The 17,002-nt window shown below is 30.5% G+C and overlaps 1 protein-coding gene across 50 annotated transcripts in view; it reads right to left on the reverse strand.

Moving 5' to 3' along the window:
• The window catches only part of bt (projectin protein bent), a 437,567-nt gene that overhangs the window by 268,199 nt on the left and 152,366 nt on the right, over positions 1–17,002 (reverse strand). For all 50 annotated transcript variants that reach the window (XM_081762406.1, XM_081762402.1, XM_081762405.1 and 47 more), the window contains 6 exons: positions 13,449–13,514; positions 12,050–12,109; positions 9,465–9,554; positions 7,650–7,715; positions 5,276–5,359; positions 2,181–2,282 (listed from right to left, as the gene is read on the reverse strand). In XM_081762406.1, the coding sequence (XP_081618532.1) occupies positions 2,181–2,282; positions 5,276–5,359; positions 7,650–7,715; positions 9,465–9,554; positions 12,050–12,109; positions 13,449–13,514 (468 nt within the window). The remainder of the gene's footprint in view (positions 1–2,180; positions 2,283–5,275; positions 5,360–7,649; positions 7,716–9,464; positions 9,555–12,049; positions 12,110–13,448; positions 13,515–17,002) is intronic.

A 17,002-nucleotide genomic window follows, 5' to 3' on the forward strand; every position in this document is an offset into this window, starting at 1 on the left:
AATCAGGTGTAACATTACTATGTTGTAACTTTAGAGAGCACTGTAAATTCATTCCCAAACATCCTAGAGAGAGAGAGAGAGAGAGATGCTTTAATTTCCTGTCTGGAAAACTTTATTGGACCTGGTTATGGCAATTCATTGGCTGTGCTTTCTAGAACGTCCAATCAGTGTAGAGAACTTTGAGAAGAGAATAATAAATTCATACTAATTGTGAGAATCTCAAACTATTATTTGAAAAAGAAGTAGAAATGGAGTAAGTTGCTTGGTTTTTGTTATTTTAACAAGATTTTAGTTATGTATGTGTTTCGAAATTTCAATAATTGATCTTGATTTTAACCAAATGGACATTACTTGTCAAGAATAACAAAAACATTTTAAAATACAAAAAAAAAGATGATATTGGTTCTTTACACACTCATAATAAAGTAAAAGCACATATTTTAATGAATATATTTCATAGGAAAATAGCTGTAAATGAAACAGAAGGAAAGAAAAATCTAAAAAAAAAAAAAAAAAAAAAACAATATTTTGCTATATAATGAAACTCTAACTTTAAATAAACTGTATACGTGAAGGGAAGAAAGTATTTCTGAATGATAATACTTATGGTAGATTTATAAGAAAGAAACAATAAAAAGAAAAAGAGATAAAATGGAATTGTAATTTATTACCCAGCAAGGTTGTTGTTTCATAATTTCATTACGATTGGTGTACGAGAAAATATAAGTTTATAGTATATCAAATAAGTATTAAAATGTAGGAAGATAAGGGTTGCCAATTTTTAACAATTAGTAATGCCTGATGTTTCATTAGATTGGCACAGACAAATTGCCCGCGTTTATGGATGAATGAAAACTTGCCTTATCGTTAGAGCATATCCTTCTCATGCGAGGTGAGGTTGTTGCAATGATTAACTCCATGAAGTTGACCGCAAACTTGCACGCAGGCATCTAGCAATGTTATATAGCGGTGTTCTACGGTTCGCCAAAAATGATCGCTCACACGTCGCGCAAAGGACTGTGCAGGTTGTCCATGGTTTGTGTTATGGAACATTCCTCACTCACCGTATTCTTCCGCAATCTCTCCACCGATTACCACCTTTTTCGGCATCTTTATCACCTCTTGGAAGGGAAAACCTTCCCCGATCATCGGTGCAACTTGCGTTTGAGGACTTTTTCGCATCGCAGATTTGATGCTTCTCTTGCCACGGAATTCAATCGCTGACTGAACGTAGTGCAGACGGCGACTAGTTCGTTTAACCAGGTATTGTATTTTTCTCTTTTCTTTCTTGCCTACGGAAAAGGCGTACCTGGAGCGAACATTTAATTCACACTAACCTAATAATTCTAATCAAGAATATAAAATATTATATATTGTTGTTTCATATCATCACCATGATGGATAAATAGCTTAAAGGTTTCTTAATCTTAAAAATATATACAACACTCTTCTTCTTGTGATTTCCTCCAATTTGTAAGTTGTGCAAATATATGCAATTGTCTTATTTTACCGGTCCATTGGTTTAATATTTACTTTTCACCTACAGAACATGTTGTATTTATCTGACTTAAAGTGAAAAAACATCACACAGTGGTGATCTACATGGTATCAGCGATCGAAATATGCAAATAAAAATATAGAAGCAAATATCAAATCAAAATATAAAAATTAACTCAAACACTTAAATCAAACTTATTAAAATAAATACCTTTTCTACTTTACATTCATGCATTACTACTAACAGATATAACCAGAAATATATACATATGTAAAAGATACATTAATTTTGCTTGTAGACTACATACGATAAACAGAAACAGAAGATAAGCTACTGAGAAAATAAAGAAAAAATAAATACTTTATAGTCACAGATTGGCACCTGAAAAGATATTACATTAACATGCATGTATGCAGAAAATTATATATATATTATTTTACGAGAAAGCGCCATAGCCAGGCTTATATAATTCCTTCATTAGAAAATAAGAGAATTGGCAAAATCAAATAATGAAGTAATACATATATTAAATCATAGAATACTCAACTACGGTGTCAAAGTTTATCAGTTGGCGCCACTGAGGTGCTTGTAATGAGCCGCTGTAAGACAAGGCACTGAAGCCGATCAGTTGCTAAAGCAATAAATAAGAGAAGTCAAGGTATCCAGGGTGCCTTTATCTCACCTTCCTCCTCTGGAGAATTAATTTCTCATATGGATCTTCTTCTTCTTCATATTTGTCTTGCTCCTCTTCTTCACTAGATTCCACTTGTGGATACTTAGGAATCTATGTATTGATTACATATTTTAGGTTTAGGAAGTTGATGATGCAAGTCAGATCCGCAAGCACTTGCAGATATACAGTGATCTACTTTCAAGCTTTATTTCTATTTTATCAATAAACTTCATTTTCTGCTAATTCTGATTTAATAATATGATTTTATATGCACAAAATGTCTAACTTATCTTTTGTATTCTTTATAACCAAGTAACGAAGAGAGGATGCGTAGTTAAACTATGATACTGTGCGAAGGGAAAACGTCTCATGTATTATAAGACAATACTGGATGAATGTCACTACATCAACGTATTATATATTTGAAATTTAAATATAAAGATAAAAATTACAAGGGCCCTCCAGATACCAAGCACTGCAAATTAAATCTCCTAAAGCATCAAAATCAACCTAAATACGCTAAGTTGTAAGTACTTACACAACAGTAAGAACTCAATCAAGAGGATAGGGAAATGCATATCTGATTGCGTGAATATTATATTAAAGTGAGTTATGGATAAGAAAGAAACTTATTCGCAATTTAAATAACCTCATAGATTTGTGTCTCGGAAAAGTGTCTGCACAAGTATCATACCTTGTTATGTAGGTTTTATTGCTTAGACATATGAATAAAAATCAGTGCATTTTAAGCTAATACTATGTCTCGTGACATTTCGAAGAAAGTTTACGCTTCGCAAACTGCTTAAATTCTCTTTTAATTGCATTTTATGTGTTACGAATCCTTCATTTTGTTCAATAAAATAGAATTGCATATTTATTTTCGATATTTTGAACAAAAGCATAATTCAATCCATTCTCATGCGCGTTTTCTGGAAACTAAAATGTATTCATACAAGAGCTTTTAGTAATTTATCGCGAAAAATTATTAAACATACAACAAACAATACTACAAAGAATACTAAATAGTGATGACAAACAATACTAAATAGCGATTGGGTATGTATGCATGTAATATTTTGAAAATATTGAACATTTCAACTATTATAAAGAAAAACGAAAGGTTTTCTTAAGTCTGCTATTCTCCATTTACTAATACACGGAAATTTTCCAGAAGTTGAGATAATATGCACTAGGAGTATTGCAAACTCCAAACTTATGTTTCATATCTGTGTATCGGATTCCGATATCATATTAAAGTGAACAGCGTTAAGACTTTTACGTCAATGGAAATCTTCGTACACAATGAGTTCTGGCACTCATGCAACTACTATTTTGAGTTACAGATTTTTAACGATACCCAAATTTCAATTTCAATAACATATACTAATTATCACAATTTGTTATAAATGTAAGAATATTATATGATATTTCGATACTAATAAGAATATTATATGATGCTGAACACTACGACATTTTAAATATGCGTTTCAGGATTATCCTTACTTGTGTTTTTATTGTTGAAATAATACTTACAACTTATCGCATTTTACATGTTTGTGATGCTGTAGCTGCTTCAGCTGTCAACACGAAATGACAAAAGTGCTCTTGCAAGTTTTTCTCTTTACGCGTCGATTTCAATTATGCGATGTGTAACGTTCTTTAAAAATACACCTTTATATTACTAGATCTGCAACACTATTTATCTGGTGTTGTTGCATAATGCATGATAGGCTTTCCCCTCTACATATTTCGTTATTACAGAGATTCTTCTTCTGTTGGTTTTTGTAAGTAGCTGAGAAAAATACACTATATTCTATATAGATAATTATTACTAGTGTAACGTTTACTGTGTACGATATTCAGCATATTAGCAAAAGTTTCAGAAATTCTATTAAAAACTTTGTTTTCAATATAATTTCCTTGGGACTGGAGGACAACAAAGTTCTGATCTTTTATTAACATAGGTATATATCTGAACATTAATGAATAATATGTATAATGAATATTAGTACCTGAAATAGATTAAGAACGTTGCATGAAGTACACCAAGGCCTTATTTAATTTCGTAAGAAAGTCTTAATATACAAATTGTACACAACTTTATACTAAAGATCGAGAAATAAATAAAGTCAGTTGATCAAAGAAATTTTTGCCTAAGGTATCATGAATCCAAGAAAAACGCTGCGTAACAGAATAATTCTTAAGAGGCATTGATAAAAAATGAGGAATTCACAACAGCTGTATAGAAATGAATAAGAAAACGTTATTTCATTGAACACTCATTTCATCATTGAATTGACAGATACCCGAAATTTAAGGTTTTGAGATTTTATTATTAAGACAGTATTGCAAATAATAGTAAAATAACGCATTAAGCTATGAAAACACTTATTTTCTTCAAGCCAACTTTCCAAACTAAATAAAACATGCTACTATTTTATCAGAATATGGTTTTCTAATGTGTTGAATAAATTATTTATTCCTTGTTTTAGCTGCTTCTCTCTGGAAAAAGAAACTGAGAACTTGTTCAGCTATTGTTTATTTAGAACTAAATTTAGTAGCAAAAGTAGGTATACACATTCTTCATGTTCTTCAATCAATTGGGTTCGAGAACTATTTTAATTCACTTTTTGTTACGTAGATATACCAAAACTGTCTGTACTGTACTGAACTTTGTATTTCACTTAACCAATTTGTTTGGAAGTTAATATAAGAACACCAATATAAGAACACCTGTGAATACCAATTTTTGTTAGTGACCAATATGCATGGTTTGCTTTCCACATACACTAACGTAGACCAGATCTACTTTTAGAATCTAGTTAGGAAAATGTGCATCTAATATAAGATGATCGTTGGGTTAGCCACGACGTTGTTGTTTTGTGGTTAATTTTTCCTGCATTGCTAGAGACTTCTAGTCTTCAGAATCTATTCACAGAGAACGAATCAACAATTTTATTTTCATAAGAAATAATTATCGCTAATGATGAATTATCTACATTAATATAAATCTATATTTTCAAAAAGGTGTCGATATATGAAGTACAAGAGTCTAAGTAGAATATGTTTGCGCATTGTGCTTGCATATCATCCACTTCCCTCACCTCTGTTCTTGTTAGTGTAGTTGTGGTTGTGGTTATTTCTTCCTCTTCTTCACTATATTCTTCCTCTTGTTCCTTATTATCCAACTGAGGAATTGATATGAAAACTAAGAATTCATCGGACAACTTGGCAACAGTGTGCTCATATACATTTCGCATACAGAAAAGCCAGAGTTCACGAAAATATAAAATTCAGAGACTATAAAAAGTGGTTTGTATTCATTTTGTTCTAAAATAAAATAAATCTTGAAATCGTTACGTTAAATTCAATGGAACGTTAATTTTCTACTTGTCTTTCTGAATATAAAAACTGCCTTTAAATTGTTGGTTTCAAGGTATCTGCATTTATAGCAGCCCAACCAAGGAGAGTAAAGTTTTTAGTGATTTATTTTAAATAAGAATACCCTAATTACTGGTAAAACGTTATATTGGAGAAACTTAGCATTACTTTCTAACAGAATGAATATATTCGAAGTGTAAGACATGCAGCACAAAAGTCAATTTCTTCTTCGTCAAAATATTTAACTGAATCGTATGTAGCGTTTACAAACTTAAGTTCTCTCAGTTTAATTATAACTTCACAGAGTTTCACATAGTTTTACTTAAACTATCACTCATGCAGTTAAAAGGTAACTACTCAATGACTTAAGAAATTCGCACACTCAACATTGGGAAAACAAAAGTTCGCCAATAGATTCAATACTGTGTTAATCTAAACAAGTATGTGTTGTTATTACCCATCTCCCTAACATTTTGCTGTAAATTATTCTACATTTCCTCGTCTACTCAAGATCTATGATTTTCCAATCAAGATTTTATCCATTCCATGCGTACCAATCATGTTTTTATTTAAACACAGTAACTGCTTTTGCCTCGACACATATCTATACAAATAGATACCGCTCCTCGGAGACATCTCACTATTTTTCTTTAACTATTAGTCTTTAAAATGTACTCATGTGTAGAAAGTCGCAAAATTAAATACAAATTTGAGTATTACAAAAACAAATATTATAACAAGAAATTGTCCAATCTCAAATTTTTCTGCAATATGAAATGAATTGATTTTACTCTCTATAATAAATTAACATACCAGGATATCGTCTCTACTGTAATACATAAAATGTGAAATGAGATAGTTATTCACTATGAAATTGAAACGAATCTTACAGTATATATTCATTCAGTCCATATAATCTTATGTAGTTGCAATATTTGTAAAATTACTACCTGCGAATCTTGCTTATCAAGTTCCTCATAAACCGAATATACTTCAAAGTAAAATAATCATATAAAAGAAGGAAGTTCGTAAATTATAACTTTGTTATGTACGAGTACTGACTTCTAGTATGAGAAATGTATGATAAACATATAAAAAGAGCTCACATATATTTACATCCTAATACAAAATCATATATACAACATGTTAATACATTTGTAAGAATTAAATAAGACATAGATCTTTCTCCATAAAATAAAAATGTTAATAAAATAAATTATTAGGAAAGATAAAAGTGTTCAAACAAAATACAATAGAACTTGGCTCTAAAATTAGCATAAAAAAGTAATTATAAATGATTATATATTCAATTAAAATAAAATTAGATAAGACAATTATAAATTAATCACATTTTTATGAAAATATGTTAACATTTCAAAGAAATTAAGTCTTTAAAATATCCAAAATAGTTTTAATCATTGGTTGTTTCTTGGTATATACAAATGCAAATATACACAAAAGTACACTTGTATATACCAAAAGAAATGCATAACTTCTATCTACAGCTATATGGTCTATATATATATTTTTTTTAAATGCTACACAATAACTCGCAAAAAACATGCTGGAATAAGCAATGAATATATCGATTTTACTTGCCTATATATATATATATATATATATATATATATATATATATCTTTGTCATTATATGTTTGAGAAGAGGAACAAAAGCAATCAAAAGCTCTAGATAGTGTCTTTAATAACATACTTACTCAAGCTCTAAATAGTGTGCAGCAAATGATATACAGCAAGAAGCGAAGGTTATGTATTTAAGATCGGTCATAGAGAAGAAAAAGCTCAAGAGAAAATGCTTCTTGAAATTCACAAAGAACAACAAAAGCTTCTTGAAGGCTGTTGGATAGCATGACAAACTTAAACAATAAAGCGAGTTGGATTTACGAATTCAATTCATACATCTATTTAATTACAGTATATAAGAAATAATTGTGCTTAGCTAAGCCTGACAGCAAATACAATTTGATTTGAGAATAAAGATAGAGAAAACTGTTGAACTTTCAATGGATAATGTAACGAAGCATTTGCAATAAGAAGCATCCTATGAAATGCTAAATGTTGATCCAAAAAGAAACTTACTTTAGCTGGTGTCGCTTCTTTCTCTTCTGTTTTAATTGAAGGAACCTCTTTCTTTGTTTCTGGCTCCTAGTGCAAAATTTGAAAAACAAAATGATTGTGTTATGAAAAATTCCTTAAACAAAAAAAAAATCCTTGAAAATATGTGTATCATCTCTTGTATAAAATTTAAATATTTATTTTTCAACTTACACTGGAACAAGTAGAATTCTTCCTATACATCACGTCCCTGCCGAAGTCAAATTTTTGAAAATGCATGTAATTATCCTTATGTATGCCTATGTGTGTATGAGAAACAAGTTAATGCAAACCTGCAGTGTCAATGTGAAAGAGATTCATTTATAGACGCTAATCTTAACACTAACTCGGGAGTTACAGAAATTTATTTAGTAAAATAATAATAATAATGGTTGCATAACCATGTGAGTGTACTTCAAACTACCATACTTATGAAAATAATGAAACAAAATCGTAATTATCATTGAATGTTATTAATGGAAGCTAATACATTAATTATGTGAACTACGAAATTATTAAAATTTTAGATTTAGATAAACAAATGTTACGCAAGTTATGTTCACGAGTAATAATATAAATATCATTGGTTTTTAATACAATCAACGAAACTGTGTATAGACATTTGGATGTTGTAATTATTTTAGAAAACGAGAATAAAATATGATAAGTGTTGACATAAATTTATTTTTATGTAGAGACGTACATAAAACATTTGTATCCTCCATTTTACAAGTACTATCAATTAATACAATGTATCAACATTTCTTGTTGAGTGTATATATAATGCAAACATTTATTTAAATATAAAACAAACGTGTTTGTAGTTTTTTCTTGAAATTTAATTATATATAATGAACAGCAACAAGTTAAATTAAATAGCAGTTTGAATTAAAACTTGAAAATACATATTTAGAAGATTTTATACGTCTCTATTTAACTTCCTTCAAAGCCACCTAATTTATTATCGTTATAATTATTTCTTTATGAAAAAGAAACTATACTTTTAATATATAATTATTGGTAAAAGGATATACACGCTATTACAGCTAAAAATGAAGAAAATATTAGTTATCGTTCCTAATTGGAGAACTAGCTATGAAGAACATTGGAATCTAGAAAATATCAATCTGGTTCCTGTAAAAGAAATACTTTATTCTTTTCTACGTGGGGAAGATTTTATAAATTTTATTATCGTCATTTCAAAACTAACGATATCACTTAATATTGTTTAAAATGTGTGAGGTACAGAAGAAAATAGATCTGTATGAATGAATTGCTACGGTGGCATTTATAAAGCCTGATATTATCATAAATACTAGTATTACAAACAACGATTCCCAGTTACTTTGATATTAATACTTCCAAAATTTTACTTAGAAGAGTGTTCGTAAATTTGCAACTAACCGCTACACCTACATTGAATTTTGAATTAACTCTACTTGAAAATATCACTAGTGCTGTTAATATTTCATGTTGTTAGCGATTTGTGCATAAATATGAGTTACTAAAAGAGACTGTGTTAAGAATTTGACTACGCTGTAATGTAATTTTCAAAACCAAGAACTAAGTTTCGTACTTTAAATATGTGACATCCTGGACAAAGACTGCTAGTTAATGAAGGTTTATATACAAAATCAGATTTTTGTATAAAACCTTTCCTCCCACAATTCATATCATTCTGCAAAAAGCGAAATGATGTGAAATTGTAGACTTATGATGATAAATGGATCATTTTCTGAAATAGAGATATGATACCATTCACATCGCAGTCCACAGCAGTTCATTGTCCAGTTGTCTCACCTGGGTGACATTCTCAGTTATTTCCTCCTCCTCAGCACCTTCGGACTCAAATAATGACCAATCAAAACCCTCGTCATCCATTAAGGCAGGCTGACGAAAATGGGAATGAAAGACGAAGAAAATAATAATCAATGAAGATATACGTTTCGAAATTTGTATGTACGCTTCGTAATTATGTATGCATATAAATGTAATATACGATAAAATTGTAATTTATTTTTATACTTATAAGTGCACACTATATATATATATATAGTCATATAAATATACATATATATTTCTCAATGTGAAGAAACAATATTTCATTAGAATAAATAACTTTGTAAAGCTTAGAAGCTAATTCAATGCACATGAATCATATGGAACACTACCATTAATATAACATGATTAAACAACATGGACATTTCATGTTTCATTGTGATTTGTTTTTTCCAAAAATAAAGAAACAAAATCTCGAAAACAAGACAAAGGAATGATACAGAACTGAACCAACATGACATAAACATAAATCGGAATCCTATTTTTGCTTTCCTTAACACATTTTAATGATTGTTTTCACGCTTGAATTGATAACGCCTAAAAGACATCATTAGCGTTATTTGTGTTCTGTTTATCGTAAATGCTTTCTTCTGTTATTTAACTTCGTCAATGTATCGTGTTAACTTCATATTTGTAAATTTTACAATTCACTACATCCAAATTAAAATATTCCAAATGAATTTCAGTTTAGATTTTGTATTTCGCCAGCAAATTCTAAATTGTCTGCTAAGTTGTGAGACGTCATTGCATGAATTTTCAATTACAAACAATAAAATTCAATCACATTTACGCTTTTCTACTACTGCGAATATTTTGAACTGGTAATTACTGAATTTTAAAACCAAGCGTGTATGTTATAGAATACACTAAATTTGTTAATCCAAAAACTTGGTATACTTTAAAATTGTTTCAGAGACAAGAAATTTGTAAAGAAATGAAAATGGATTTTAGCACTATAATGTTGCACAGGTCTTTGTAGATAATTAACTAGCGGATAATTTCTATAATGTGATAATATACGTTTAAAGCTTGTTAAATTGATTGATCAAATATAAAACATGGTCTCAGAGAATGATGAATTGAAGTATGTAAACAGCATAAGAACTAGCTTGTCACAAAGGACAATACATATAATATACGAATCTGAATAAACTTGGTTAAGTATGTTTAACTGTTACTTTCTTTATGACAGTTTATGATAAAGAAATACAGTTTACTCCTAATACTTGGAAACTGTTTCGTAGAAAACAAACTACGGAAAACGTTTCTATTTTTCTGCTTATATTATAACTTTTGCATTGCTAGTAGCGTATGCTATCAGTTAATTATTTTCCGGAATATTTTAAAGATTATTTGAGTGAAGTTATTGCTTACCGGTAGCGTGTATACCTCAGAACTGAAAAGTTTGACCACAACCTAAAATAGTTGTTTCATTGGCTTTAAGTGAGTTCTAACTAGTAAGTGCCATAATTTGAAAGAGCAACACACATAATTAAAGTTACAATAAAGATATTTTTTTAACATAGACAAGTTAGTAACTTCTCAAGAAAGGAAAGATCTATTTTGATATTTTCGGCATTGAAAATTATCATCGAAAAGAGGGAACAACAAGTTGCAAATAACTTTATTTTATGGTCATATGATAACTCCAGAGTTAAATAATGAAATGAGCCTATTGAAAGCGATATGTTAAATTTCATTTTGTACTGAACTAAAAATTAAAATATTGTAGTATTTTAAAGCTACTTGCATTTCACAATCAAAGCATGTAGAATATTTTCTTGTTTTTTTAAGGTAATTGGTTAGCTCACAGTCTACTAAATAAGTAAAACCTGGTATATAAGACTCACAGTCTATATTATATATTGGATTAGAACAAGTGAATATCTTCAGAAAATTTACTTGTGGATACAATTCTTCCAAAGAAATGGGTTAGTAAATTGCATAGAAACGAACATATACTACTAAAGAGTTTTGCCTCTTGGCAGCTTTTTACTCGAAATAAACGAGAAAGAAAGAAAAACTATTTTTCTACTATACATCTTTATTGTGCGTATAAAAAATTCTTCTACGGAAACGAGTATGTTGTAATTTATCGACAACTAAAATTTAGCGTCATTGGAAAAGAATATTTAGATATAAATTACATTACCATACTACGTATCTTTCATTCTTAACGGTTGCTTTCATTCTAATACAGCATTACTTTATAATGAATTACTCACGCTTTACCTACGCAATATATATTTATTTTCGACAGACTAACAAACTATTCTTTGCATATTGAAAACTAAAGATGGACTACATTAACAACGTACTTAGGCAATGCCTAAATATATCATGCATATGTTTTACCATTTCAGTGGTTCGTTAACTATTATTTAGAAAATGTTTGTAATCCACTTTGTGCTCAAATACTTTTAGAAGATTCTACTCAGTGCAGAGTAACGTTCTAATCTTCACAACTTCATGGTAAAATAGTTGAAGAAGGAGTAATAAACATTGGACAAAAGTAAAATGTATTATAAAATACTACGATTACCAACCTTTTTAGGCTGTGGTTTCTCCTCAACAGGCTTCTTCGCAGGCTCTACTTTTGCTTCTTCCTATTGTCCAAGAACGGAAGAAAACAATGGATAATTGGAGTAGGGAAGGACAAATACATACAAATAACAGAAGTTTTGAAAAAAATTAATCTGAAAGCGTCTCCAGTGGAAAGGAAGTATGTGTATACTTCTACTTTCTTAAGGAAAAGCTTGTGACACTACTAATAAATTAGGTTAATTCAAATTTTATATTTGAAACTTGGCCATCATAAATCCTCGACCGAAGTGTATTCTGGCCTTTTCAGTTTTACAAAGTAAGTGAATTTAGTTTATGTGAAATCAATTTTATCTTCATTGTGAGGACAGTATTATTCTTTAGGAGAAACGTTACTGTAAAACAGTCTAAATTTATTTACACTTAGAAACAAACACTTTAAAATGATCTGTGTATTTTAATTTTTTTAAAAATGTGTCAATATTATCACAAAATTTGACTTGTCATTAGTCGTCTTGGAGTTGTCCCTTTAACAAGTAGCTATCTACATTTTTTTAAAATTCGACTTTATAAATAAAGATTAAGAATGTTCATTTGTAATTAAAATGAATATTAGATTATTAATATTTAGTTGTAATCAACATGTTATTGTATGTGATTAGCCAACAAAGTAAATAGCAATTAATATTAACGTGTCATTGTAAGGAAGATACCAAAATAAATTTGTTACTTTCACACTTTGAAAAGTTAAATAATAGAATATATATACAATAATTATATATATATATATATATATATATATATATATATATATATATATATATAAAATCAAAATAGTTACAAAATTGTAACGATTTCGATTTTATAGTGTATCTGCTATATATTACTGAATTAGCAGCCAGTAGCAAAGAGAAAGAAAAATTACAGAATGTATTGGAGTAAATTCTTCACAATTATAATGTTGGATCACGAATTGATTAATGCATTTTTTGTGTTACATGGTTAAGATCGTAAGTGAAAGCATAATAATAAATTTGTTGAGATTTTATTTATCGGCAAGCACTTAATCTACAAGATCTTAAGCGTGTTACTTTTGCTTTGATATTCTCTTTGAACTACTTTGCGTTACTTATTGCACTTTATTTTTATTTTAATAAAACATATTTTAAATGAATAACACTCCAATGCATGTACTTATTTCTAGATGATTTTTGCGAATGCGTGTGTAGCAAATGCGTTAATTGTTTCAGGACGTTATATTGTTTATTTATTTGTATTGCTTGTTAAGTGTTATAAGAAGTCATATTTTTCCTAGAACTGCCAAGCAAATGATAGTAACAGCAGTAATGTAGCTCATTCGTTTTTGCACAATGTTGACAATTAAACATGCAAAAGGAAACATACCTTCTTAGGCTGAGGTGTTTCCTCAGCAGCTTTTTTCGCTGGTTGGGTCTTCTTCGGTTCTTCTGCCTGAAGTTCAAAATAATCACTAATTATAGATTTTACAGGTAAATGGGAAAATATAAATCGCAAATAACCAACAGGCATTACAGTCATGCATTGGTCGTTGATAAATTATACTCGCTACTGAATGAACAATTCCTTCTGCTGCATGACAAACAAAGTACACAAAATATATTTCAAGCTCTGAAATAAAAACATATTTGAATATATATCGATGCGTTGATAACTTCTTTCTCGTTCTTCTACGGATGTTTCTAGTTTAAATTGCTCCAGACAAAAGAATACAAAGAACAAATTTACAATCTTGTTTCTCTTATTTACAAGTATTATTGAAACTCTGTATTATCGAGACACTGACAACATTTTGCTAGTTTCATTGGAAGAACTTTTTAGTATTTTGGTAGGAGACTACGAGATCAAACTAAAAGAGAAAAATGGTCTGAGAAAAAAGAGTATTCACTTTCTTTAAAGTCAACAATATGGCTTTTCATTAACTGTCAATATTTCTCTTCTCTTGATTTGATCTACCGAATGTCCAAGGAAAACTCACAGTATAATCTTATGCACCGATTACCATTAGAAATGACAGTAAAAGGAGTCCGGCCAGATAGACACAGTTTAGTGGTAAACGAAATTTGGAGTGACGCAAGTGTGTGTATACGGTCAAAAGATGTTTCGTCATCAATTGCGGAGCTCCTTCTAGTAGATTTCATCCTTTGATCGTGGATGTAGGAATTTTAATATACGTAGTAACTTGATGTAGAATATTTGAAAGAACCACCTTCTACAGAGTTGGGAAAACTGCAATACTTTGACATTGATAGCAATGCTCACGGATAGTCTGTATGATATATACAGCTTGTACATAAAATAATATTGGGGTTTTAGTTTGTCATAATGTCTTTTGAATGTATAATGTTATTTCATGGTCAGAATCAAAGAGCAAAGGTGAGATCTTTAGTGGTGGGAATATAAATAAATTGTTTTCCTGCCTTTCCGCTTAACAGCGCATTGGCCTATTTGCATACCGAATATGCGGCTTATGAATGAAGCAGCTCTCGCTTTCATTATTGCAGACATGCTGGTTAATGTATAGGAGCAACATGGCTATCGGTTGGACGTGTACAGCATTCAAAAATACTCACATTGAACATATGTAGGAAGAAGTAAGTTATCACGTTTTCATTTTATGTGTGAGTCATTATTGTGAGTCAAAGCTCAGAAATATTACATAGCTTCAAAACACTGATATATTTAGTCTTTTGTCGTCAAAGTATCTTTCCGATAACTTACCCCAGACAGAAAATACAGGTGGTTTACAGGCGCCTGTGAAACATGCATAAACAGGCATATTTTTACAGGCGCCTGTACATGCGCCTGAAAATGGAACACTTTTAAACGCATGAGACAGGTATGTATTTTTTTCACGATCATTGCATGTTCATTTCACGGAAACAGGTAGTTTTCATGTTGATAAAGTTGCAACCTTGCAACGTGAAAACTGCGTGTAAAACACATGTAGAGAGTGGAAAGACATGTACGTAACCGGCATGTTCCATGTAGTTGACATATACGTTACTTCATGAGGATCTGACGACAGCTGCTTTTCATTTGATAAAAATGTAATTGACATGTTAAATACACGTGAAATACAGGTGTTAGCAAATTAGTGGGCGTGTTAGCGAATTATACATGTAAAGTACATCGCATTAAGTGTACATGAAATTTGCGTGTAACAGGTGTTGGACACGCATAAGACATGTACGTTCCATGTATATACGGCAGAAGAGACATGTAGGTAACATGTACATGGGAGCCACATGTAACATGCATGTTAAACGTTGATCACATGTGCATGTAACATACATGAGACCTGCGTGTTACAGGCGAATTACTTCTACCTGTGACATATGTGGGAAAGGTATGTTACAGGTGGATTACATGTACCTATAACATACGTGTTACAGGTGTATTACATGTACCTGTAACATACGTGTTACAGGTGTATTACATGTACCTGTAACATACGTGTTACAGGTGGATTACATGTACCTGTAACATACGTGTTACAGGTGGATTACATGTACCTGTAACATACGTGTTACAGGTGGATTACATTTACCAGTTACATACATTGGACATGTCTGCTGCAGGTGGATTGCATGCACCTCTAACATACATGAGACATGCATGTAATAGGTGGACTACATGTCCCTTTCACACACGTCGAACATTTATGCAATGAGCATTGAATGTCCATTGCACGCATATGGCATCATGCATGTTACGTGTGTATTACACATGCACGTAATCAAGTTGTAGCATGAATTTTGCTTGCTTTGCAATGGAGATGCAGTGCTCATGTCATATATATGTCCAACGTATGTAACAGGTGCGTGTAATCCACCTGTAACACACATGTCCAACGTATGTTACACGCACATTGCACGTACTAATAACGTTGACTTCAGATGAATCCACTTTGCACGTTCCACTGATATTTGCTCTCTCTTCCAAAAGAATTGCATAAGCCACATGCAGTGGACATTAAAGAGCATTAACGCAAAACAAACTTCTATGTACCGTACATGGGCATATTCGACTTCTAAACAGAAGGCCAACACAGAACGTGCAAGGGTGTATTCATCTGAAAGTAACATGTAGTTCAATAGTTCACCTTATTTAATATATATATATATATATATATATATATATATATATATGTGTGTGTGTGTGTGTGTGTGTGTGTGTGTGTGTGTGTGTGTGTGTGTGTGTGTGTGTGTGTCTTGTCGCACAAACGCATTGTCAAGCAACTAAGTCAACTTATAACGAACCTATTACATTTCTTTCCCTACAAATTTAAATATTTATCAATTTATAAACAGCTAACAAATAAGCAATTTAAAGGAATTGTCGTTTACCATATTTATTCTTTACAGGTTTGCTCACTATGATAATACTAACTTACTGTTATAAAGAAGAAATGAGATTTTTTATTTTATATTTTTTATTCTTTTGTACAAAAAATACAAAATAATAAAATTACATATTTATGTACTTGTTACAATAATTTTTTGACCCATCTAGTAATTCCAATAAACAGTGCTTTTCCGATTGCTTACTCTCGTGGAAGTGATTCTGCACGTGAAAAATAAAGAACAGATGTCCTACAATACATAGTTTCTGACGGAGCGATTAGAAACGACGAGGCGCTATACAGAAAGAAATTTTCAAAATAATTTTAGCTGCTATCACCCTTACCTATCTTGAACGAAGTAGATTGCAAGTTTGGTCGAGAGATAAGTTTTTAAAATATATAATCACACCTCGAAATTACACCAATCTGAAAAGCCCTGTTTACGTCCCTTTAACTATTGTCTATATACTAATACAAAAAAAAAAAAAAAAAAAAAAAGCATTATAGTCAATAATGTACGGTCAAACTAACCGCAATCATTACAATTTTAAAAAATAAGTGATAGCAAGCAGAACAA

This window comes from Thermobia domestica, chromosome 6 (assembly GCF_964235325.1).
Source record: "Thermobia domestica chromosome 6, izTheDome1.hap1.1, whole genome shotgun sequence".
NCBI classification, from domain to species: Eukaryota; Metazoa; Arthropoda; class Insecta; order Zygentoma; family Lepismatidae; genus Thermobia; species Thermobia domestica.